The 26,150-nt window shown below is 43.5% G+C and overlaps 1 protein-coding gene across 1 annotated transcript in view; it reads right to left on the bottom strand.

Moving 5' to 3' along the window:
• NOTCH4 (notch receptor 4) overlaps positions 1-26,150 on the bottom strand; it is a 104,924-nt gene that overhangs the window by 38,969 nt on the left and 39,805 nt on the right. The window contains exons 2-7 of the mRNA XM_077286120.1: positions 15,543-15,624; positions 14,658-14,794; positions 3,459-3,794; positions 3,235-3,357; positions 2,073-2,303; positions 730-885 (exon numbers count right to left, since the gene is read on the bottom strand). Of these exons, the coding sequence (XP_077142235.1) occupies positions 730-885; positions 2,073-2,303; positions 3,235-3,357; positions 3,459-3,794; positions 14,658-14,794; positions 15,543-15,624 (1,065 nt within the window). The remainder of the gene's footprint in view (positions 1-729; positions 886-2,072; positions 2,304-3,234; positions 3,358-3,458; positions 3,795-14,657; positions 14,795-15,542; positions 15,625-26,150) is intronic.

A 26,150-nucleotide genomic window follows, 5' to 3' on the forward strand; every position in this document is an offset into this window, starting at 1 on the left:
GTTGCAGCGTCGTATGATTATCGCTCCAGCGTCGTAGACTGCAGTCACACTTTGCAATCACGGCGCTGGAGCGATGCCGAAGTCCCCGGGTAACCAGGGTAAACATCGGGTTACTAAGCGCAGGGCCGCGCTTAGTAACCCGATGTTTACCCTGGTTACCAGCGTAAAAGTAAAAAAAAGCGGGAAGCGGACGGCAAGGGACCTGACGGACATCAGATGGTGAGTATGTACGTTTTGTTTTTTTTTACTTTTACGCTGGTAACCACGGTAAACATCGGGTTACTAAGCGCGGCCCTGCGCTTAGTAACCCGATGTTTACCCTGGTTACCAGCGAACGCATCGCTGGATCGCTGTCACACACAACGATCCAGCGATGACAGCGGGAGATCCAGCGACAAAAGAAAGTTCCAAACGATCTGCTACGACGTACGATTCTCAGCAGGGTCCCTGATCGCAGTAGCGTGTCAGACACTGCGAGATCGTAACGATATCGCTAGAACGTCACGAATCGTGCCGTCGTAGCGATCAAAATTGCACTGTGTGACAGTACCCTTAGGGACATGGCAAAATCCATGAGGTAGGATGGTTGCTTGGTATTTTTGGGGATTTGGACAACAAAAGGAGGACTAGAACTACAGACAGAGAAGAGCAGAAGATTGTGGTGGTGGGTTGGTTGATGTTTTTGTAGATTTAGACAATGAAAAACTAAAACAGTAAAAAAAAATGCACCTAGTTGGCATTCGTTCAGGTCCTCATAGCATGTGAGTCCGGTATACCCTGCCTGGCAGCGACAGAACACCTTGTGGGATGAGGGGTGAGTGTCACATGTGGCATTCGGATGACACTGATTTTTTAGACAACCGTCCTCCATATGGCATAAAAGACCTGGAAAGATGGAAAATAGCCAGGAACACAATTATACAAGGTCGATTTATGGAGGTGAATTTATATAATACCCACTCACTGAATATTATACACTTTTAATATAATAAGTCCAAGAGAGATAATAATAATCAATAAATCAATTAATATTTAGAATACATCAATTAGGACAACTTAAATTGGAAATCCTGTGGCTTGGATTATATGCCCCATATCACCAAATATGTCCATAGAATCAGTCACCAGGTCTTTGCTCCCCCATCTGAGAGTAGCATGATGTAGGACTAGAGACTCCAGTCATGCGTCACTTACTAGGCTCCTTGCTGTAGTTTTCATTAAAAACTGTTTTATCCGCTGCAGATCTAGCAGTTTGCTAAATGCTGCGCCCTGTATAACCCAGCCAACACCACTGATCTGCAGCTTTCTGTGTTCCCAGTGCATAGGCAGAAAGCAGCCAATCAGTGTTGGGGGTGGGGTCAGACGACCTGGCAGCTGGTTTACTAGTCCTCTAGTGATAATCTCCTTCTGGTAAAACTGTAATTGTATAAAAACTACAGCAAGCAGCCCAGTAAGTGACACATCACTGGAATTAGGGTTTCAGGTTGTACATTATTCTCTTCTCAAATTAGGTAGCAAAAACCTGGAAACACATTCCAGTTAAATAGCTTTCAGTTGAACGCTTTTGTGGTCGAAAGCTTTTCCTAATGAACCCATCATACATATGCGTGCTAGGTTTGGCTGAGCGTGCATGTGTTCTTAACGGGCTCAATTTATCTCACTTGAAAACAAATGGATTGGGCATGGTGAATCTCAGTATGCTTGATCCTTCTTTCCTTAGACAACATCTATTGGAGGATAGTCCGGAGGCCATCATACCCAAAAGAGAGTCAACTGGTTCAGATGAAATCAGATGGTTTAGATGAATTTCTGATGTATTTGAGCTTTTAAATGCATGTATGCCTCATACGTATCGCGCCGAGTCATACAGAGCCAAGACACAGGGCCGAACCTCCGTTAAGGTGGCAGAGGTTTTCTACAAGACTACTACTGAATCCAATAAAAATGTGGTATGTTCCACAGAATGCTCCATTACAAATGAGGTGGCATTGGTTGGAGACCCTACATGGAACCACTCATACATACTAGGTGCACACTATCTTTGCATATGTCGATAATTCACAAGAACTTACCAATCCGCCCTTGGGGGCACTGGCAGGTATATGTCCCCACCTGGTCAATGCACGTAGACCCTTCCGCACATGTGGCTGTGGCACAATCATCGATGTTGTGCTCACAGTTATCGCCATCCCAGCCATTGACACACACGCACTTGTACTGACCAGGAATGTTCTGACAGGTTCCTCCATTCCTACATACACCACCAGCCTGGCATTCATCAATATCTCGAGAGCACAACCCTCCTGTTACAAAGAAAGGTGAACGGTGGTGAACAGAAAAATGAATGCAAAAATGCGTCTACACATACAGACACGGACAAATAAAAACAACAGCTCCAGAACAACCATCTGCCCAACAGAAACACTGGGCGAGTGTAGGGTGGGCATTAACAGCCATTATCACAGGTTGGTTGGGACAGGACAACTTTCGCAAATCATGAAAAGTAATAAACTGCAAGTCATTAGGACAGTATTAATGATTTAGATAAACATTTGTCAATCTTTTCTGACCCCTATATATATATATGCACGCATGGCTCTGGTGAGCATGCATGTGTATTTTTGTGGGGAGATGGGAGAAGACAGGGAAGAATCAGGAGCCCCAGTACGCATTAGGTGGTTGAGCCTTCTGGCCAAAATCAGCATGTTTGGATGAAAAGGGCCAAACACATTAGATATCTGCTCAACTGAAATCTTTCTGTCTCGAAATGTCACTCCTCCCAGCCACATAAAAGCATAGCCACATATTTATTGATTGTCCATGGGAAGAGTGGAGTAAGACACTCACTGACACCTCAAGTGGTGACTTCCATCTTCCATGTCAAAACCCAACAGACCAACCTTTTTTTTCCCACATTATCTTTAATTGGAAAGGGTTGAACGGCTCTCATATACATTAGAACATTGTCCGGTCTCGTGAAGACTGATAGATTTGTCTGTATGCCAGCTTTAGACCAATTATTTCCCACTTTGACCCAGGTGGACACGGACAAAGAACAACTTATCCAAAGACTAATATCCAGTAGATGTATTTTCTCAGGTCTGGGCAGCAGGATACATGACTAGATTTATGGAGCACAAGGACTTCTTAGATGAGAGAAGTGGAATGGGAACACAACCAACACTAGTGAGATGAAAAGATGAGATAGGGAATAATAGAGGGTTAGGACCTTACCTTCCCATCCAGGTGGACATTTACAGGAATATTTTTCAAGTCCGTCAACGCAGCTGCCTCCATTCTGACATTTGTGGTTGACACAATCATCGATGTTCTCCTCACATTGAGAACCCGTGTACCCTAATGTAACACACACAGAGCCATTCATTAGTAAGTATGTTTCATTAACGAGCCCATAGATGGTCACAAATGCTTCCATAGTTCACAGCTCATCCACTCACCCGGCGGGCATGCGCACCGGTACAAGTTATAATTTGATTGGTAGCACGTTCCTGAATTGAAGCAGCTGTTCGAAGAGCACCTTCCTCGTCTCATTTCGCAGTTGGTGCCATCGTACATGGTGGGACAGTCACATCTGAAGGACCCTATGAAGTTCACACATTTTCCACCATTTCTACAGGTGCCAGCTTCTTGGCATTCATCCACATCTTTTTCACATGCCTCCCCGTCAAAGCCAAGCTGGCACTGACACTCAAACCCGGGTGGCTTGTTGACACATTTTCCATTGTTCACGCAGCGATTGGTGGTGCAATGGTCCAGGTCCATGCAGTTCTTGCCTAAAAGGAATTTATATTTGAGAAAATCTACTAAACAGTTTTGTTGCCTTCAGACATTATTTATAAATATGCAAATTGCCTCTTCTGAGAAAAAGAGGACTTAATTCTATAGCGCCACCTGTTGGAAGTAGCGATCCTACAAGTCACAATCAACCCTCTAACAAGTCGTGCAATATGACTTAGGATAAAAGCCAAATCGGTATCTCAATTCGCAGACACGGTGTTTCGGGCTGTTGGCCCTCGTCAGTGCGAAGCATGAGAACTGATTTGGCTAGGTGAGAGGCTCTGGACTGGGGTCTAAGGGGTAACGGTTCTCCTTATGGAGAGTGACATACCATCTGGCTTGTCAAGGTAAGGAGGCTTATTTGCCGTACAATGCTCCTCTGGAAAATTAAATATGCAAATTGCCTCTTCTGAGAAAAAGAGGACTTAACTCTATAGCCTTCTTACCTTGACAAGCCAGATGGTATGTCACTCTCCATAAGGAGAACCGTTACCCCTTAGACCCCAGTCCAGAGCCTCTCACCTAGCCAAATCAGTTCTCATGCTTCGCACTGACGAGGGCCAACAGCCCGAAACACCGTGTCTGCGAATTGAGATACTGATTTGGCTTTTATCGTAAGTCATATTGCACGACTCGTTAGAGGGTTGATTGTGACTTGTAGGATCGCTACTTCCAACAGGTGGCGCTATAGAGTTAAGTCCTCTTTTTCTCAGAAGAGGCAATTTGCATATTTAATTTCCCAGAGGAGCATTGTACGGCAAATAAGCCTCCTTACCTTGACAAGCCAGATGGTATGTCACTCTCCATAAGGAGAACCGTTACTATTTATAAATATTAATTTTTAGAACTAAGAACTAAATAGCTGAGGGATCTTATCAAGACATTGATGACCGGTGACCAGTTTCAAGCCATAAAACCAATTGTTGAATTACTGGAATAGAAAACAATATTGCTTCCGTACATCATAGTAACTCACAGGAAGAAGATGACTATGGACCTTACACGTTTACAGGAAAATTTAGGTGTGGTCTGTCCTGCACTGTCCCGGAAGACACTGGAATGGTAAATTACTAATGTGTCGAGGAGAAGTTCTTCTCCTCGGATGTTCAGCCCAGGAAGACGTTTATTCTGGATGGGACAGATCATCTTTCATAGGACAATAGAACTCCAACTCTACTCTCTGCAAAATGATGTGCAGTTTTTGCAGCGTGACTCTCTGCCAAGAACTGTGGCAAAACCACAACGTCTGTGATGTATCTTCTCTTATATAGGCAGATCATATAATAATATTTTTCTAATTAGGCATTGTTTTGACCAGAACGACCCTGATGGAAATTGCTGTAGATATTTCCTGGACCCCAGAATACCATTATGTTAATTAAACGTCTTTTAACCTTTTTTTTTAACCCCTTAACGACCGCCGATACACCTTTTAACGGTGGCAGTTAAGGGTACTTAAACCAAGCTGAAGCTGTACTTAAGCTGTAGAAAAAGTGAATAGCGCCCCCCAGAGTCAGATTTTCTCTGGGGTCTCGGATGCCAGGGGCAGCCGAGACCCCAGAGAACATGATTCAGGGTTTTTTACTGACCCCCGGGTTGTGATCGCCGGTAATTAACTGTTTACCGGCGGTCGCAAAAAAAACAAAAACACGCGATTTCCCATTTAATTTCTCTGTCCTCCGATGTGATCGCCCCCCAATCCTCACCTGTCTCCCCCGGTGCGCCTCGTTGCTTCCGATGGGCGTTGCCATCTTGTTCCGGCCAAAAAATGGCAGGCGCATGCGCAGTGCGGCCGCCGGCCGGCACCCGGAAGATCTTTGGGGTCTCGGCTGCCGGGGGTAGCCGAGACCCCAGAGAACATGATTGGGGTCGGTTTTTACTGACCCCTGTTTTGCGATCGCAGGTAATTAACTTTACCGGCGGCCGCAAGAAAAAAAAAAAAAAAGCTATGTGTCATTCTCTGTCCTCTGATCTGATTGCACATCAGAAGACAGAGAAATAAGGGGATTCAGGGACCCTGTTATACTTACCGGTGTCCCTGGGTCCTCCTGCGTCCCCTCCTGACTGCTGGCTTCTTCATCTGGTAAGAAAATGGCGGGCACATGCGCGGTGCGCCCGCCATGATCTGCCGGCCGGCAGCTAGAGGAGTTGGGCTAAAGCTAGGGTTAGAGTTGGAGCTAGGGTTAGGGCTAGGGTTAGGGCTAAAGTTAGGGTTAGGGCTAGGATTAGGGCTAGGGTTATGGCTAGGGTTAGGGTTGGGGCTAAAGTTAGGGTTAGGGCTAGGGTTAGGGTTGGGGCTAAAGTTAGGGCTAGGGTTGCGGTTAAAGTTAGGGTTAGAGTTGGGATTAGGATAAGGCCTCTTTCACATTTCCGTCGGTACGGGGCCGCCGCAATCCGTCGGCCTGACGTACCGTCGGACGATGTGCAAAATTGTGCACAACGTGGGCTGCGGATGCAGTTTTCTGACGCATTTGCTGCCCATTCTGAAGTGCGGGGAGGAGGGGGCGGAGTTCCGGCCGCGCATGTGCGGTCGGAAATGGCGGATCCGACGGACGAAAAAACGTTCCCTTGAACGTTTATTCGTCACGACGGTCCGCCAAAACACGACGCATCCGTTGCAAGACGGATGCGACGTATGGCCATCCATCGCAATCCGTCGTCAATAAAAGTCTATGGCAAAAAAAAAAAAAACGCATCCTGCGGGCACATTTGCAGGATCCGTTTTTTAACCAAAATGATGGATTGCGACGGATGGCAAAAAACAGAAGTGTGAAAGAGGCCTTAAGGTTTGGATAAGGGTTGGTATTAGGGTTAGGGGTGGCATTAGGGTTACGTTTGGGATTAGGGTTAAGGTTAGGGTTGGGATTAGGGTTAGGGGTGTATTGGGATTAGGGTTAGGTTTGAGGTTATGGTTGAGATTAGGATTAGGGGTGTGTTGGATTCAGGGTTTTGTTTAGGGTTATGGTTAGGTTTGGGATTAGGGTTGTTTTGGGGTTAGGGTTGTGATTATCGTTAGGGTTGTGATTAGGATTATGGATCGGGTTGGGATTAGGGGTGTGTTGGGGTTAGGGTTGGAGTTAGAATTGGGGGGTTTACACTGTTTAGACACATCAGGGGGTCTCCAAATGCGACAGCCAATTTTGCGCTCAAAAAGTCAAATGGTGCTCTCTCCCTCCTGAGCTCTGCTGTGCGCCCAAACAGTGGTTTACCCCCACATATGGGACATCAGCGTACTCGGGATAAATTGGACAACAACCTTTGGGGTCCAAATTCTTCTGTTACCCTTGTGAAAATAAAAACTTGGGGGCTAAAATATCTTTTTTGTAGAAATAAAATGTTTTCTTATTTTCACGACTCTGCATTATAAACTTCTGGGAAGCACTTGGGCATTCAAAGTTCTCACCATACATCTAGATAAGTTCCTTGGGGGAGTCTAGTTTCCAAAATCGGGTAAGTTGTGGAGGGTTTCTACTGTTTAGGTACATCAGGGGCTCTGCAAACGCAACATAACGCCCGCAGACCATTCTATCAAAGTCTGCATTCCAAAACGGTGCTCCTTCCCTTCCGAGCTCTGCCATGCGCCCAAACAGTCGTCCCCCCCATATGTGGGGTATCAGCCTACTCAGCATAAATTGCACAATAAATTTTTGGGGTCCAATTTCTCCTGTTACCTGTTGTGAAATTGGATTTTGGGCTCCCCCGGTGGCCACTGGTGGAATTGAACTGGTGTGCATCATCCCCTCTGTTCACCTGTTTCCATCAGGATGTGGGAGTCGCTATTTAACCTTGCTCCTCTGTCACTTCCATGCCGGTCAACATTGTAATCAGAAGCCTTTCTGTGCATGTTCCTGCTGCTAGACAACTCCCAGCTAAGTTGGACTTTAGTCCTCGTTTGTTTTTGCATTTTGTTCCAGTTCACTGCTGTAGTTTCGTTTCTGTGTCTGGAAAGCTCTTGTGATCTGAAATTGCCACTCTGATGTTATGAGTTAATACTAGAGTCTTAAAGTAATTTCAGGATGGTATTTTGATAGGGTTTTCAGCTGACCATGAAAGTGCCCTTTCTGTCTTCCTGCTATCTAGTAAGCGGACCTCAATTTTGCTAAACCTATTTTCATACTACGTTTGTCATTTCATCTAAAATCACCGCCAATATATGTGGGGGCCTCTGTCTGCCTATCGGGGAAACTTCTCTAGAGGTGAGCCAGGACTATATTTTCCTCTGCCAGGATTAGTTAGTCCTCCGGCCGGCGCTGGGCGTCTAGGGATAAAAAACGTAGGCAACGCTACCCGGCTACTGTTAGTTGTGCGGCAGGTTTAGTTCATGGTCAGTTTAGTTTCCATCCTTCCAAGAGCTAGTACTTATGTTTGCTGGGCTATGTTCTCTTGCCATTGAGAACCATAACAGTTTGACCGGCCCTAAAAAGGGTTAAATTAATTGACAGAGAAAGGAGAGAAAAGAGAAGTCTGCTGAAGATTTTTTTTTTTTTTTTTTTCCCCTTCCCTTCAGTTCTGAGTGTGCTTGTAATTGAATCTCTTGCAAGTCTGCCTATATTGCAGCCTTTCTCTCTCTCTCTCTCCTTCTAATCCTGGAATGGCTCTGTGTTCACCTGTTTAAAATGGATATTCAGAGTTTAGCTGCAGGTTTGAATAATCTCACCACGAAAGTTCAAAATTTACAAGATTTTGTTGTTCATGTTCCTATATCTGAACCTAGAATTCCTTTGCCTGAATTTTTCTCGGGGAATAGATCTTGCTTTCAAAATTTCAAAAATAATTGCAAGTTGTTTTTGTCCCTGAAATCTCGCTCTGCTGGAGATCCTGCTCAGCAGGTCAGGATTGTGATTTCCTTGCTCCGGGGCGACCCTCAGGATTGGGCTTTTGCATTGGCTCCAGGGGATCCTGCGTTGCTCAATGTGGATGCGTTTTTTCTGGCCTTGGGGTTGCTTTATGAGGAACCTCAGTTAGAGCTTCAGGCGGAAAAGGCCTTGATGTCCCTATCTCAGGGGCAAGACGAAGCTGAAATATACTGCCAGAAATTCCGTAAATGGGCTGTGCTTACTCAGTGGAATGAGTGCGCCCTGGCGGCGAATTTCAGAGAGGGTCTCTCTGATGCCATTAAGGATGTTATGGTGGGGTTCCCTGTGCCTGCGGGTCTGAATGAGTCCATGACAATGGCTATCCAGATCGATAGGCGTCTGCGGGAGCGCAAACCTGTGCACCATTTGGCGGTGTCTACTGAGAAGACGCCAGAGAATATGCAATGTGATAGAATTCTGTCCAGAAGTGAACGGCAGAATTTAAGACGAAAAAATGGGTTGTGCTTCTATTGCGGTGATTCAACTCATGTTATATCAGCATGCTCTAAGCGTACTAAGAAGCTTGATAAGTCTGTTTCAATTGGCACTTTACAGTCTAAGTTTATTCTATCTGTGACCCTGATTTGTTCTTTATCATCTATTACCGCGGATGCCTATGTCGACTCTGGCGCCGCTTTGAGTCTTATGGATTGGTCCTTTGCCAAACGCTGTGGGTATGATTTGGAGCCTCTTGAAACTCCTATACCCCTGAAGGGGATTGACTCCACCCCATTGGCTAGTAATAAACCACAATACTGGACACAAGTAACTATGCGGATTAATCCGGATCATCAGGAGATTATTCGCTTTCTTGTGCTGTATAACCTACATGATGTGTTGGTGCTTGGATTGCCATGGCTGCAATCTCATAACCCAGTCCTTGACTGGAAAGCTATGTCTGTGTTAAGCTGGGGATGTAAGGGGAAGCATGGGGACGTACCTGTGGTTTCCATTTCATCATCTATTCCCTCTGAGATTCCTGAATTCTTGACTGAATATCGTGACGTTTTTGAAGAACCTAAGCTTGGTTCATTACCTCCGCACCGGGAGTGCGATTGTGCCATAGATTTGATTCCGGGTAGTAAATACCCTAAGGGTCGTTTATTTAATCTGTCTGTGCCTGAACATGCTGCTATGCGAGAATATATAAAGGAGTCCTTGGAAAAGGGACATATTCGTCCTTCGTCATCTCCCTTAGGAGCCGGTTTTTTCTTTGTGGCTAAGAAAGATGGCTCTTTGAGACCGTGTATTGATTATCGGCTTTTGAATAAAATCACGGTTAAATATCAATATCCGTTGCCACTGCTGACTGATTTGTTTGCTCGCATAAAGGGGGCCAAGTGGTTCTCTAAGATAGATCTCCGTGGGGCGTATAATTTGGTGCGAATTAAGCAGGGGGATGAGTGGAAGACCGCATTTAACACGCCCGAGGGCCACTTTGAGTATTTGGTGATGCCTTTTGGTCTTTCAAATGCCCCTTCAGTCTTTCAGTCCTTTATGCATGACATTTTCTGTGATTATTTGGATAAATTTATGATTGTGTATCTGGATGATATTTTGATTTTTTCGGATGACTGGGACTCTCATGTCCAGCAGGTCAGGAGGGTTTTTCAGGTTTTGCGGTCTAATTCCTTGTGTGTGAAGGGTTCTAAGTGCGTTTTTGGGGTTCAAAAGATTTCCTTTTTGGGATATATTTTTTCCCCCTCTTCCATCGAGATGGATCCTGTCAAGGTTCAGGCTATTTGTGATTGGACGCAACCCTCTTCTCTTAAGAGTCTTCAGAAATTTTTGGGCTTTGCTAACTTTTATCGTCGATTTATTGCTGGTTTTTCTGATGTTGTTAAACCATTGACTGATTTGACTAAGAAGGGTGCTGATGTTGCTGATTGGTCCCCTGCTGCTGTGGAGGCCTTTCGGGAGCTTAAGCGCCGCTTTTCTTCCGCCCCTGTGTTGCCTCAGCCTGATGTTGCTCTTCCTTTTCAGGTTGAGGTCGACGCTTCTGAAATCGGAGCTGGGGCAGTTTTGTCGCAGAGAAGTTCCGATTGTTCCGTGATGAGACCTTGTGCCTTTTTCTCGCGTAAATTTTCGCCCGCCGAGCGGAATTATGATGTTGGGAATCGGGAGCTTTTGGCCATGAAGTGGGCTTTTGAGGAGTGGCGTCATTGGCTTGAGGGGGCTAGACATCAGGTGGTGGTATTGACTGACCACAAAAATCTAATTTATCTTGAGTCCGCCAGACGCCTGAATCCTAGACAGGCGCGCTGGTCGTTGTTTTTCTCTCGGTTTAATTTTGTGGTGTCCTACCTGCCGGGTTCTAAGAATGTTAAGGCGGATGCCCTTTCTAGGAGTTTTGAGCCTGACTCCCCTGGTAACTCTGAACCTACAGGTATCCTTAAGGATGGAGTGATATTGTCTGCCGTTTCTCCAGACCTGCGGCGGGCCTTGCAGGAGTTTCAGGCGGATAGACCTGATCGTTGCCCACCTGGTAGACTGTTTGTTCCTGATGATTGGACCAGTAAAGTCATTTCTGAGGTTCATTCTTCTGCGTTGACAGGTCATCCTGGAATCTTTGGTACCAGGGATTTGGTGGCAAGGTCCTTCTGGTGGCCTTCCCTGTCTCGAGATGTGCGAGGCTTTGTGCAGTCTTGTGACGTTTGTGCTCGGGCCAAGCCTTGTTGTTCTCGGGCTAGTGGATTGTTGTTGCCCTTGCCTATCCCGAAGAGGCCCTGGACGCACATCTCGATGGATTTTATTTCGGATCTTCTTGTTTCTCAGAAGATGTCTGTCATCTGGGTGGTGTGTGACCGTTTCTCTAAGATGGTCCATTTGGTTCCCCTGCCTAAGTTGCCTTCTTCTTCCGAGTTGGTTCCTCTGTTTTTTCAAAATGTGGTCCGTTTGCATGGTATTCCGGAGAATATCGTTTCTGACAGAGGAACCCAATTCGTGTCTAGATTTTGGCGAGCATTCTGTGCTAGGATGGGCATAGATTTGTCTTTCTCGTCTGCTTTCCATCCTCAGACTAATGGCCAGACCGAGCGGACGAATCAGACCTTGGAGACATATTTGAGGTGTTTTGTGTCTGCAGATCAGGATGATTGGGTTGCTTTTTTGCATTTAGCGGAGTTTGCCCTCAATAATCGGGCCAGCTCTGCCACCTTGGTGTCTCCTTTTTTCTGTAATTCGGGGTTTCATCCTCGATTTTCTTCTGGTCAGGTGGAATCTTCGGATTGTCCTGGAGTGGATGCTGTGGTGGAGAGGTTGCATCAGATTTGGGGGCAGGTAGTGGACAATTTGAAGTTGTCCCAGGAGAAGACTCAGCTTTTTGCCAACCGCCGGCGTCGGGTTGGTCCTCGGCTTTGTGTTGGGGACTTGGTGTGGTTGTCTTCTCGTTTTGTCCCTATGAGGGTTTCTTCTCCTAAGTTTAAGCCTCGGTTCATCGGCCCGTACAAGATATTGGAGATTCTTAACCCTGTGTCCTTCCGTTTGGACCTCCCTGCATCTTTTTCTATTCATAATGTTTTTCATCGGTCATTGTTGCGCAGGTATGAGGTACCGGTTGTGCCTTCCGTTGAGCCTCCTGCTCCGGTGTTGGTTGAGGGCGAGTTGGAGTACGTTGTGGAAAAAATCTTGGACTCCCGTGTTTCCAGACGGAAACTCCAGTATCTGGTCAAATGGAAGGGATACGGTCAGGAGGATAATTCTTGGGTGACTGCCTCTGATGTTCATGCCTCCGATCTGGTCCGTGCCTTTCATAGGGCTCATCCTGATCGCCCTGGTGGTTCTGGTGAGGGTTCGGTGCCCCCTCCTTGAGGGGGGGGTACTGTTGTGAAATTGGATTTTGGGCTCCCCCGGTGGCCACTGGTGGAATTGAACTGGTGTGCATCATCCCCTCTGTTCACCTGTTTCCATCAGGATGTGGGAGTCGCTATTTAACTTTGCTCCTCTGTCACTTCCATGCCGGTCAACATTGTAATCAGAAGCCTTTCTGTGCATGTTCCTGCTGCTAGACAACTCCCAGCTAAGTTGGACTTTAGTCCTCGTTTGTTTTTGCATTTTGTTCCAGTTCACTGCTGTAGTTTCGTTTCTGTGTCTGGAAAGCTCTTGTGATCTGAAATTGCCACTCTGATGTTATGAGTTAATACTAGAGTCTTAAAGTAATTTCAGGATGGTATTTTGATAGGGTTTTCAGCTGACCATGAAAGTGCCCTTTCTGTCTTCCTGCTATCTAGTAAGCGGACCTCAATTTTGCTAAACCTATTTTCATACTACGTTTGTCATTTCATCTAAAATCACCGCCAATATATGTGGGGGCCTCTGTCTGCCTATCGGGGAAACTTCTCTAGAGGTGAGCCAGGACTATATTTTCCTCTGCCAGGATTAGTTAGTCCTCCGGCCGGCGCTGGGCGTCTAGGGATAAAAAACGTAGGCAACGCTACCCGGCTACTGTTAGTTGTGCGGCAGGTTTAGTTCATGGTCAGTTTAGTTTCCATCCTTCCAAGAGCTAGTACTTATGTTTGCTGGGCTATGTTCTCTTGCCATTGAGAACCATAACAGTTACCCTTGTGAAAGTAAAAATTTGGGGGTGAAAAGATCATTTTTGTGGAAAAAATATGATTTTTTTTATTTTCATGGCTCTACATTATAAACTTCTGTGAAGCAGTTGGGGGTTCATAGTGCTCACCACACATCTAGATAAGCTCTTTGGGGGGTCTAGTTTCCAAAATGGGGTCACTTGTGGGGGCTTTCTACTGTTTAGGTACATCAGGGGCTCTGCAAATGCAACATGACGCCCGCAGACCATCCCATCAAAGTCTGCATTCCAAGCGGCGCTCCTTCCCTTCCGAGTCCCGATGGGTGCCCAAACAGTGCCCCCCCACATATGGGGTATCAGCATACTCAGGACAAACTGGTCTGCAAATTTTGGGGTCCAATGTCTCCTGTTACCCTTTAGAAAATAAAAAATTGCAGGCTAAAAAAATCATTTTTGAGGAAAAAAAAGGATTTTTTATTTTCACGGCTCTACTTTATAAATTTCTGTGAAGCACTTGGGGGTTCAAAGTGCTCAACACACATCTAGATAAGCTCCTTAATGGGTCTAGTTTCCCAAATGGTGTCACTTGTGGAGCGTTTCCACTGTTTAGGCACATCAGGGGCTCTCAAAACGTGACACGGCATCCGATCTCACTTCCAGCCAATTCTGCATTAAAAAAGTCAAACGGCACTCCTTCTCTTCCAAGCTCTGTGATGCGCCCAAACAGTGGTTTACCCCCACATATGGGGTATCGACGTATTCAGGAGAAATTGGTTACATTTATGTTTTTACATTTGTGAAAATAAAAAAAATGGTTCTGAAGCAAAATGTTTGCAAAAAAACAGTTAAATGTTCATTTTTTCCTTCCACATTGTTTCAGTTCCTGTGAAGCACGTAAAGGGTTAATACATTTCTTGAATGTGGTTTTGAGCACCTTGAGGGGTGCAGTTTTTAGAATGGTGTCACACTTGGTTATTTTCTATCATATAGACCCTAGAAATTGCTGGTCAACTTTTAACCCTTATAACTCCCTAACAAAAAAAAAATTGTTTCCAAAATTGTGCTGATGTAAAGTAGACATGTGGGAAATGTTATTTATTAACAATTTTTTTTTACTTATCTCTCTGATTTAAAGGCATAAAAATACAAAGTTTGAAAATTGCTAAATTTTAAAAATTTTCGCCATATTTCCATTTTTTTCATAAATAATCGCAAGTATCATCGAAGAAATGTTACCACTAACATGAAGTACAATATGTCACGAAAAAAACAATCTCTGAATCAGCGGGATCTGTTAAAGCGTTCCAGAATTATAACCTGATAAAGTGACAGTGGTCAGAATTGTAAAAATTGGCTCGGTCATTAAGTACCAAATTGGCTCTGTCACTAAGGGGTTAATAATCAAGTCAGTAAATATTACAAATTTCATTATGATAATGATGATGATGTCCTCTTATTGAAAGTAAGCTCACCTGTCCACCCAGGTCCACACGTGCAGCGATATTCTGTGGCAGACAGACGTAAACAAGTACCTCCATTTTGGCAGATAAGTGGGAAGCAAGGTGGCCCAGCTTGTTGACAGTGGTCCCCCAAGAACCCTTCAGGGCACCTATAACAAAGCAAAAAGTTTATTAATTGTGATCTTACATGGAAAAAATATATCAAAAGTGTGTACCAGAAAAAGTTGTGACGTGCTCTCTTGAGGAGGTTGGCTCGATCTTCATCCACCTCAGAAATTCAATATGTAAGAAGAGTCAAAGACACTAAAAAATAATGATGTATTCACTGTTTTATTTGGAGCTCAATAGTCAATTCCAGCAGCGCTTCAGCATGTGGGCCTTCCTCAGCTGTAATGATGCTTTTAGAGCTCCAAATACTTCACTTTGATGTGCCTTTGACTTTTCCTCCATCTTCCTGTTCTTAAACTCTTTCTTAAAAAATAAAAAAGGATCTCATCTACTTTTGCCGATGCGATGACCATTAACTTTGTAAAAGCTTCATGCTGAATAAAATCATGGAGCGTGTTCTTTCCTCCCCAAAAAAAACCCCATATGGGCCCCCAGAAAGCATTCAGAGAGCAAGTCCTCTCCTCTTCTTTCTCACAGGTACATGACTTTCATGGCCGAGTCAATATAGCCGTCTATTTGCATTGTCCATCAACACATCCCCGGCCACCTACTGCCTGCCGACTCTAACCAAGTGATGCCTTCAGCCCAAAGATTCCTGACAGCGGTCATGTTTGGAGCTCACTAACTATAATTTTGTAACGATTAGTCCAGTTTGAAAAACTTTGGACACCTAAATTGTAAAGTCCCAGCAGTATTATATTATAGGATACATATGAAGCCTCCAGTTACCTGCAGTATTGGGTGCCGTTCTGAAGGGCGATGAATGTTCCTCCATTAAGGCAAGGATCTTGAACATTTTTATACTGTGAAGCTGAAAGAAGAGAGAAGAACCAATGAATGAATCAATAAAAAAGAGAATGAGGAAAAACAACAATTTCATCCTATTCGTGAAAATGAATACTAGTGGAAGAGCCTTACTTGCCAATTGGTGATGTTCTGATTCCACAATCTGTGCACAAGCGCTATGCTGAAAATTTACAACCTGAGATGAGATGAGCGAAAAGATTCCCACTACTCTGTCCAGCATCCACCTCGGTTTATCATGGCAGGAGGACAAGGGAAGTGCAAACTTCCTTGGTTGACATTCAAATGCGGAAATCCTCGGCAACTCTTGAAGCTACTAAGGAGTCGTGGGCACCTTGTAATCAGAAGAGGCGCCTAGGATGCCGGCATTCGAATGTTGACCAAGGAAGTGTGCACTGTCCTTGTCCGAATTCACCAGAATACCAAAGTGGTCCCTGGATCAGGGTGGTGGGAATCTTTTTTCTCAACTCTAGTCGTAACATACCATTAAGACGTACTAAAGTATAAGGCACGGTGGAGGAAACACAATGAGGCCCAGGCAACTTAATGTTTCCAGCATACTTGGCAAATTTTCTAGGAAATGCAGGAGGTTCCCTGGAATAGAACTCCTTGAGAAGTTAGCAAAACTCCTAGGTGCCGAAAAGTCTCCTAGAAACTCCTGAAGAAGTATGGATGGGAGAGGAAGAGGCGTGGAAGGGGCTCTGGAAAAAGGCTACAGAATAGAAAAAATATCAGTGTCCTTTGATTGGTCTTGCCCAGAAGTTGTCAAGTGGAATCTGCTAAACCGTACTAATGAATGTAGCTGAGTCGGAGTCACACATCAAAGTTCTGCCAAATATCTAATGTGCAGAGGCGGTAGTGACACTTGGGTTCACATAATGATAATTAATGATAATAATGCACAGTGGCATGAAGTACACTTTACCTATCAAAGAAAATGCATCTAAGGCACGTTTCGCATCAAGCTTCATCAGGGGCTGTATTATGTTATCCAATAAAGAATATATTTTTTATTGATTATGGGTTTTGCACATTTCTATATAGGTATTCTTGCATATGAATGTATCCTACAATGGTTATATAATGGCTTACACCACAGATACTACATGAACCTCCGAGGCACCGAGCTCTTTTGTTCCTTTTCATTGTCTCCAGCTCCGGATACGGACGTGTTGCCAGTAACATTGGACAATTGTCCTCACTTCCTATAACAGCGGCCAAATCTGGAGAGTTTTATATACAAGCGTAAAGCAAATATTCATGGACTCAGCTAGCACAAGACCAACTTCTCTTGTTGGATGAGTATACCTGAAATATTATATTGAGATCTCTGGTTGGGTTATCTGAACTGTTCTTCTGCTGACTAGTGCAGCGCTGCCCATAAAGACCGTCAATAAGTTGTGGAAATATCTGTTATACGACAAGAGAGACCCAGGGCTGATACCCTCCATGTAAACACTGACATATCAGCCTCACAAGGTCGGCTCAGCTCCTCAGCTCAAGTTAGATTCTGCTTTAAAAATCGAGAGTTGCATTTATGATCTGCAGCTAGGAGGGGCAAACATTCAATATGAGAACTCCCCCTTACATAGTAATATTATATTTTTGATACACACAAATATAAATGTTAAATACACATAATACATTACACACATATCTACACAATACGAACATACGTAAAAGATAAACATGCATTACACACATATACATACACATTACACACATACATAAATGTTAAACACACATTACAAACATATATGTATACAAATACACACTTTCAGAAATAATTAATACATATTCACATTACAGACACCTACATTGCACACATACATAAATGTTAAATATACAAATATTACACACATACTAACACAATATGCACATACATAAATGTTAAACACACATTACACATATACATGCATAGAAATACACACATACAAGTAAATAATTCATATACATATCCACATTACACATATACATAAATGTTAAACACACATTACACATAAATGTATACAATACACACATCCATTCATGGCCAAAAGTGTTGCCACCCTTGATATTGTTCCAGAAACTGAAGTATTTCTTCCAGAACATTATTGCAATTACACGTTTTGTTAAACACATGTTTATTTCCTTTGTATTGTAAGAACACAAAAAAATGAAAATAGGAAAATTGGACATAGTTTCACACAAAAACCCAAAAATGGTCCAGACAAAATTGTTGGGTCCTCAACTTATTACTTGGTTGCACGCCTTTTGGAATAAATAACTGCAATCAGTTGCTTCCAATAGCCATTATCAAGCTTCTTACACCTCTCAGCAGGAGTTTTGGGCGACTCTTCTTTTGCAGACAGCTCCAGGTCTCTCATATATGAAGGCGCCTTCTCCCAACAACAATTGTAAGATCTCTCCAATGAGGTTCAATGGGATTTAGATCCGGACTCATTGCTGCCACTTCAGAACTCTCCAGGGCTTTGTTTCCATCCACTTCTGGGGGCTTCTTGAAGTATGTTTGGGGCAATTGTCCTGCTGTAAGACCCATGACCTAGGATGGAAACTTAGCTTTATGATACTGGGCACTAAAATGCCATACAAAATCCTTTGGTACTCTACAGGTTTCATAATGCCTTGCACACAGTCACAGCACCCAGTACCAGAGGAAGCAAAACAACCCCACAACATCTTTGGACCTCCACTATATTTCACTGTGGGTAGTGTGTTCTACTCTTTGTAGGCCTCTTTCCGTTTTTGTAAAACAGTAGAATGATGTGCTTTACCAAAAAGCTCTATGTTGGTCTCATCTGTCCAAAAGACACTTTCCCAGAAGAACTTGGGGTTACTTGTGTGACGCCCGGGAGACCGAGGTACCCAGCACCAGATCAATGAGGTCCGTCTCTTGAGGGGGATGTCACTAGTGGCTTGACCCGGTGCTGTGGCCTCAGGCGATGCACAATGTAAGGGATATCATGAAGGAACAGACACTTACTTGATCAGCAGCAGGTCCTCTCAGCTGTGATGACCCCGATCCTGGATCGATGGCTATTGTCCAAATGAAAGACTGAGGCGCTGAAACGTTTAACCAGTTTACTTCAACAAAAAGGGATTTGCAACTAATACTGTCACCGGAGTCTGTTTAAGAACTCTGAATTACTTTGACCCTGTCAGGATTTCCACCTCTTATTATGCGCAGTTTCTGTATGGCCCTGCTGCTGTATGTGAACTGGCTGCCGACCCAATCTGTCTCTTCTGTACTCTGGTTCGACGGACAACCCGAGTCCTTTTTTTGTCGGCTTACCCCCTCTGGGAGTACCGCTGAACTCTGTGTCTGTTGCTGCGTCTTACCCTGGTGAAGCTGATATCACCTCACTTCCTTCCGGTTGCTGTATTATATATAAAGAATATAGCCACGGATCCAGTATCCGTCTCTGCGCCTATTCTGGGTAGAGGTTATTGCTACCCGGTTCTCACAATGTCCTTTTTCTCTATTCCTCTTTTCCTACTATGGGTATTACGGGCCTATAATCCGTCATAGGGCTGTTAGGAGTTCAGTTATACGACCTCTCACTTTCAGCTCCTCAACCCAACTGCCAATCCTTTTCTCAGACCAGAATAGATCAAGGGGAGTCTCTGGAGCTCCCCCTTCTGGTCGGAGATGGTAGTGCAGTCTTGCTATTTTAATATTTGTATTTGGTGTCAATAACTATTTTTGTGGCAAATACCCCTAGGGGCGCCACATTTGCATACATTTTGGCAAACTGCAGTCTAGCTTTTTTTATGTCTCTGTCAGCAGTGGGGTCCCCCTGGGGCTCCTGCCGTAGTATTTTATATAATTTAAAATGTCAACGGATTGTTCGCGCTGACATTGATGCACCCTGAGCCTCCAGGACAGCTTGAATTTCTTTGGAACTTCATTGGGTCTGTTTATCCACCATCCAGACTATCCTGCGTTGTAACTTTTCATCAATTTCTTTGTGACGTCCAAGTCCAGGAAGATTAGCTACAACATGGGTTGTAAAAGTCTTGATTATATTGCACACTAGAGATGGACTTGTAACCTTGAGATTGCTGATATTTTACAACAATTTAGTTCTCAAGTCCTCAGACAGTTCTCTTCTCATTTTTTCGGTTCTCCATGCTTAGAGTAGCACACACAAACACACAATGCAAGTATTGAGTCAACTTCTTCCCTCTTTACCTGCTTTCCGGTGTGATTTTCATATTGCCCACACCTGTTACTTGCCACAGGTGAGTGTGAACCAGCATCACATGCCTGAAACAAAGTTATTTAACCACATTTTGTTGCCCATTTTGGGGTTTATTATGAAATTATGTCCAATTTGCTATTTTCCTCTTTTTTTTGTGTTGTTCCAACATGTGTAAAAGCAATAATATTCTGGGAGAAATACTTTATTTTCTGGAACAATTTCCAGATACATACGCATAAATAATTAACACACATATACATACACAAATACATATACATTATACACATATACATACACATTACACATATTATATTACAATAGTTGGTAAAAAAGAAATATCTCCCAAAAGATGAAGGGGAAAAGCAAATCTTACAGAAACCATTTTATCCCCCGTCCAATCTACCTCTACCCTTCCCCTCCCCCAATACTTGGGGCCAAACAAAGAACTGAGGCCTCATAGCAAAGGTTACATAAAGGGCGATTTTGGTGCTGGTTAAAACCACCGTACCCCTATCCCCTTGTGATTAGAGGACATTTCGCTCGTTTTCTGTCATCATCTTTACTTGATCCACAAGATTTTTGGCTTGTGGGGAGAAAATCACAAGGAGGTGCGACATTATCTCAGAGAGTTAATAAATAGCTAATTATTCAATGTTATGTAAATAAAAACTTTTAGCAAATTGGATCTTTTTTATCATATTTTTTCCGCCCTTTCTTCAATTTTTACACTATTCGGAGTTATTGTTTTTCTGGTTTCCCTCGGCCGATGCCAAGAATTTACAATACAGAACTAGGGAAGTTGGATTCCGTTCACGCACGGCTACAGTGGGGAATTACACAATGTGACTCTGTGCACTTAGGTGGGTAAAGAAAAAATCTGGAAATGAACTTTTTTACATATTTTTATTTCAAATTTGATAGGAGATATATTGCGGCATTCAGTTTTATCTGATATGTAAACAAAATGATGGACCCCCTGCCCTTTGTAAATCTATAGTGTCTGTCCGGAGCGTGTTTGTATCTGTCGGACAGTGCATCCTGCAATAGAAACCACAATATAGAAGTGACATTTTTTTTTTCAGGACTTATATATTGTTGACCTCTATTTAGGATAAATGTCAATTCAATGGGGATCTGACTGCACCTCCACCAATCAGAAGCGCTCCTTACACCGTGTAGTGGCCATTCTCAGCACTGCAGCTCAGCTGATATTCAAGTGAATGTGATCTGAGCTGCAGTACCGAGAACGACCAGTACATGTTATATGGCGCTATGCTCTTCCAGCTCTGTACACTGTACACTGCATCCATCCAGCTATTGTGTCAGCTACAGACAGCTGATCAGTGGGGGTGTCAGACCCTCACAAATATGATATTGATGACCTAAAGATAGGTCATTTATATAAAAATCATAGACTTTTAAACTTAGCGTAAAACTCTAAAATACATACAGTAGATGGAGCACAACGTGTGATGTATGTGATGCATCTTCCAAGTTATTTTACTTTTCCTCTTGGTCGCCTTACTTTACAACAATAGTTTGCAAGTTTGCACCAAGGCTCTCTAACAAGACAGAAAACGTATCTGAAAACATAAAGTTTGCGAACCCTTCAGAATGTTCTATATTACTGCATAAATTTGATCTAAAACTACATCCGATTTTCAAAGAAGTCCTAAAAAAGACGTGATACCAGAATGTGGGTTAGGCAATATATCTAGAACAGAACCAATTTTTGAGATCAAGGGCAGTCCCCTGAGCACCGCACCTTCAGATAACAGATTTTCCATTTACCCTGCATCTGAATTGGAAAATCCCTCACCTCAATATAAAGGATCCCGAAGATCTAAAGATCAACGATAGGCAACATCTCGCCCTTCATCACCCGACACCTGCTCCAATGGATGAATAAATTCCTCTGCACTAGAACCCACCACCCCTAACACTACTGACATCCAAAATAATTTTGGAATATTGGAAACTAATTCACCATCATTGAACAGTAATATGGTGGAAACACAGGTTACTCAAACACATGGTGAAGAAGCCCCACCTGACGGTTTTATCCAGAATCATCAAGGGTCCTGCAAAAAGGTGGTCAAAACATTTATTTTTCAAATAGGCCCAAAAAGAGACATAAAAGGGGCTGTGGGGGGGATTCACCAAAACGAAACCCTAAAAAATAAACACCCATGACCAATCGATTGTCAACCTGAGTGATTACACTTTGCAACAGAATGAAATAGCACTGTTCAACAAAGGCATTAAATATGACCCCGCCGCTAAATTTGCTAAATTCCAAGCCTTTATTGGGATAAAACAGTTTATGAGGAAATTAACCATAAAAAAAAAAACATTTCCTAAAAAAGAACCCAGTAATGCTAATCCTTTCATAGAACAAAATCAAGATCCAAAATGTAATCATACCCTCCTACTGAATAAATCAAATTTTCATCCGTTGAATGAGTACTCTGAACCATTTGACGCTTTCCAAAAAAATGTCATAGATGACACCCGACGGGTTAGTGATAGAAGATGTACCAATTTAGGTATAACTTCACATTCAGCAAGCGTAGAGCTATCAAACAGGATAACCATAGCATTGTAATACGTCCTGCAGACAAAGGGGGTGGGATAGTGGTTTTAGATTATGACCAGAACCATAAAGTATCTATGCGCCTTCTAAGAGATAAACAAACATATATGATAACGGACAATGACCCTACATCAACCTTTGTCAGCGAACTGAAAGATTTAATTACTAGAGGGATAAATGACGGCTAAGTTAAAAAATCTGAATTTGAATTTATAAATACCATACACCCTAGGACTGCAATCTTTTATTATTTACCGAAAATTCATAATAACCTCACAAACCATAGGAACCATAGGACGTCCAATAATTTCAGGGATTCAGTGTCTTACCTCTAACTTGTCACACTATATTGACTGCCACTTACAAGATATTAGTTCCACTACTTCCAGCCTACCTCAAAGACAGCACTCATGTCCTATAATCCCTGGGACATAGGCAGTGGCGTGTTAGGCAGGTTGGATATAACGTCACTCTATACTGTGATCCAACATGATAAGGGCTGCCAAGCAACCGGACATTTTTAAAATAAACTTCCGAGTGACCAAATTATTTTTTAATAAAGATTCTATTCAATTTCTTTTAACTCATAATTGTTTTTAAATATGGGGTGGACTACTATATCTAGCAGTGGGGCACCGCCATGCAGTGGCGTATCCAAGGGGGGCAGCCGGGGCATGTGGGGCTCCTGATTCAATATGGATATTCAAAAACACAACCTACTGATATCTCAATTAATTTTACTTTTATTGGTATCTATTTTAACATTATGGGGATTCAGGAATGTACCTTGGCTTGGTCATACAGTTTCAGTAGAGTTAAGGCCCCGTCTCACATAGCGATTTACCAACGATCACAACCAGCGATACGACCTGGCCGTGATCGTTGGTAAGTCGTTGTGTGGTCACTGGGGAGCTGTCACACAGACAGCTCTCTCCAGCGACCAACGATCAGGGGAAGGACTTCGGCATCGTTGAAACTGTCTTCAACGATGCCGAAGTCCCCTTGCAGCACCCGGGTAACCAGGGTAAACATCGGGTTACTAAGCGCAGGGCCGCGCTTAGTAACCCGATGTTTACCCTGGTTACCAAAAAAAACAAACACTACATACTCGCCTTTCGGTGTCCAGGTCCCTTGCCGTCTACTTCCTGCTCTGAGTGCCGCCGTACAGTGAGAGCAGAGCGCAGCGGTGACGTCACTGCTGTGCTCTCACTGTACGGCGGCAGTCAGTCAGAGCAGGAAGCAGACGGCAAGGGACCTGACGGACACCGAAAGGCGAGTATGTACTGTTTGTTTTTTTTGGTAACCAGGGTAAACATCGGGTTACTAAGCGCGGCCCTGCGCTTAGTAACCCGATGTTTACCCTGGTTACCAGTGAAGACATCGCTGGATCGGTGTCACACACACCGATTCAGCGATGTCAGCGGGACCTCAACGACCAAAAAACGGCCCAGGCCATTCCGACACGACCAGCGATCTCGCAGCAGGGGCCTGATCGCTGGTACGTGTCACACATAGCGAGATCGCTACTGAGGTCGCTGTTGCGTCACAAAACTTGTGACTCAGCAGCGATCTCGCTAGCGATCTCGCTATGTGAGACGGGGCCTTTATGGTTCAAATGGAGGAGGGTTGGGGGGGGGTGCTAAACTGATCCTTTGCCCCGGGTGCAGGAAAGGCTAGATACACCTCTGCCGCCATGGGGACCTGGTTTGCGCCCAGCTATGCTAAGCTCTACATGTGGAGATGGGACGAGGAGGCCATTTACCCAGGCGGGGTGCTGCACGCGAACCTGGTCCTCTGGCAACGCTTCATAGACGACATCTTATTTATATGGTCAGGGGACCAAGAATCACTTTCTGAATTTTTAAACGACATTAATAAAAATTAGTTTTATTTGAAATTTACTTCAACAACAAGCATGCAAACAATTAATTTTCAAGACTTGAACATCTTTATTGAGGAAGGCTCTATAAATACTCACATGTTGAACAAACCGATGGTCTTTAATAGCTATATCCCTATAGATAACTGTCACCTACCCAGTTGGCTAACCAATGTCCCCAGAAGCCAATATATGAGGGCATTCTGTGACTGCTCCAAACCTCAAGATTTTGATTATGAAGCCAATATATTAATAAAAAATTCTTGAATAAAGGATATGACAATAACCCTCTCATGGAAGCCAGAAGGTTAGTAGAAGTGACTTCTCGGGTAAGACTCATCTCTGGTAGAAAAGGGAAGGACAAAATTAGCAAAGACATTGTAGAAACATCTATTAGCCAATTCAGCTCTAGCGCCTATATCCTTAAAAAAAAAATTATAAAACGCCATTAGGACATACTGAAGGATGATAAGATTATAGGGATAAACTCCCGATATACCCCAAGTTCATACATAAAAAGGCATGTAACTTTGTGAACCTCATTGTTCTGTCAGTTCAGTAAAACCATATAAATAAACCTCATCCATCAATCTTTCTAAATAACTTTAAGGGTTTTTTTCCATGTAAAAAATGCAAAATGTGTTGAACCTTACATACAAATAAAGAGACTACCATTAATAAAGGGGATATAAAATAGAAAATCCATGATTTCATTACTTGTACCAACACAGGAGTAACATACCATATGTCATGAAATGCCTCTGTAGCAAACTATATGTTGGTCGCATGAAAATACCTATAAATACTGTATACGGATTAATGAACATCTCCATAGTATAAAGAAAAATATGAAGGTCACCCTTTGTCAAAACATTTTTTAGAACATCATGGGGGTTCTGCACAAGGCTCAATAGTAACGGATGTGCAAATTATCCATAAACACTGGCGTAATGGCGATTACATCAAACAGATGTCGCAGGCTGAAAGCCTCTGGATTTTTCCACTGGACTCCCTTAAACCTAGAGGGCTGAACAGCGAGGTTGAACTCTTTGCAATTCACTAGTTAATCGCAATCTGTGAAGCTGGATCACATACAGTATGGGTATTAATAGAGACCATACTAAGAATAGGGTTATCCCTGATAAAGGAAACCACTTGCTTTTGGAAATTTGGTCTTCTTAGCGCTCCTTACTAGTCGAAGTCACGTGTGCCTCACGTGACCACCTACGTCTCGAAGGTCCTGCATCATGTGACCGCCTGCGTCACGAAGGTCCTGCTACAGCACAGACGCCACCGGCACGTAGGTAGGATCCATGGTGCTCACACGCACACGCCTACCTAGGACCGGAGGAGTTGCAATGGGGCATGTGTCACCGGCCGGGAAAACGCTCCGACAACATCGTTCTGCCCTAATTATTCCCTTTCCTACACCAATGAAATGGAAGATTCCGGGAGAATATATGGATATCTAAACTGTGGCACAGCAATACATATATACGAAGTATAAGAGTTAACTGCATATCTTAGAATATTTCTTGGGTCAGCACCAGGAAATTATATCCTTACCATCTTGTGCCATATTGTGTTACATTTTCTAAGTGGTTGATATATAGTATTGCAAACTTATAAACCACCTTTGTATTAACACTACGCTTTCTGTACCACGCTCTGATCCTTGTCTGTTTGTGGAAGTGGACCATAGCGCAAATAAGCTTATTGACAATTACTTGCTATTGGAGACTACTGTGGTTGTGGTCCTAATTTGCGGCTGGTCCTTCCCTCTTATACCAGCGCCACTACTTGCAAACATTAAAGGGACACTGTCACCTGAATTTGGAGGGAACAATCTTTAGCCATAG

The sequence above is a fragment of the Ranitomeya variabilis genome, chromosome 2 (assembly GCF_051348905.1).
Source record: "Ranitomeya variabilis isolate aRanVar5 chromosome 2, aRanVar5.hap1, whole genome shotgun sequence".
NCBI classification, from domain to species: Eukaryota; Metazoa; Chordata; class Amphibia; order Anura; family Dendrobatidae; genus Ranitomeya; species Ranitomeya variabilis.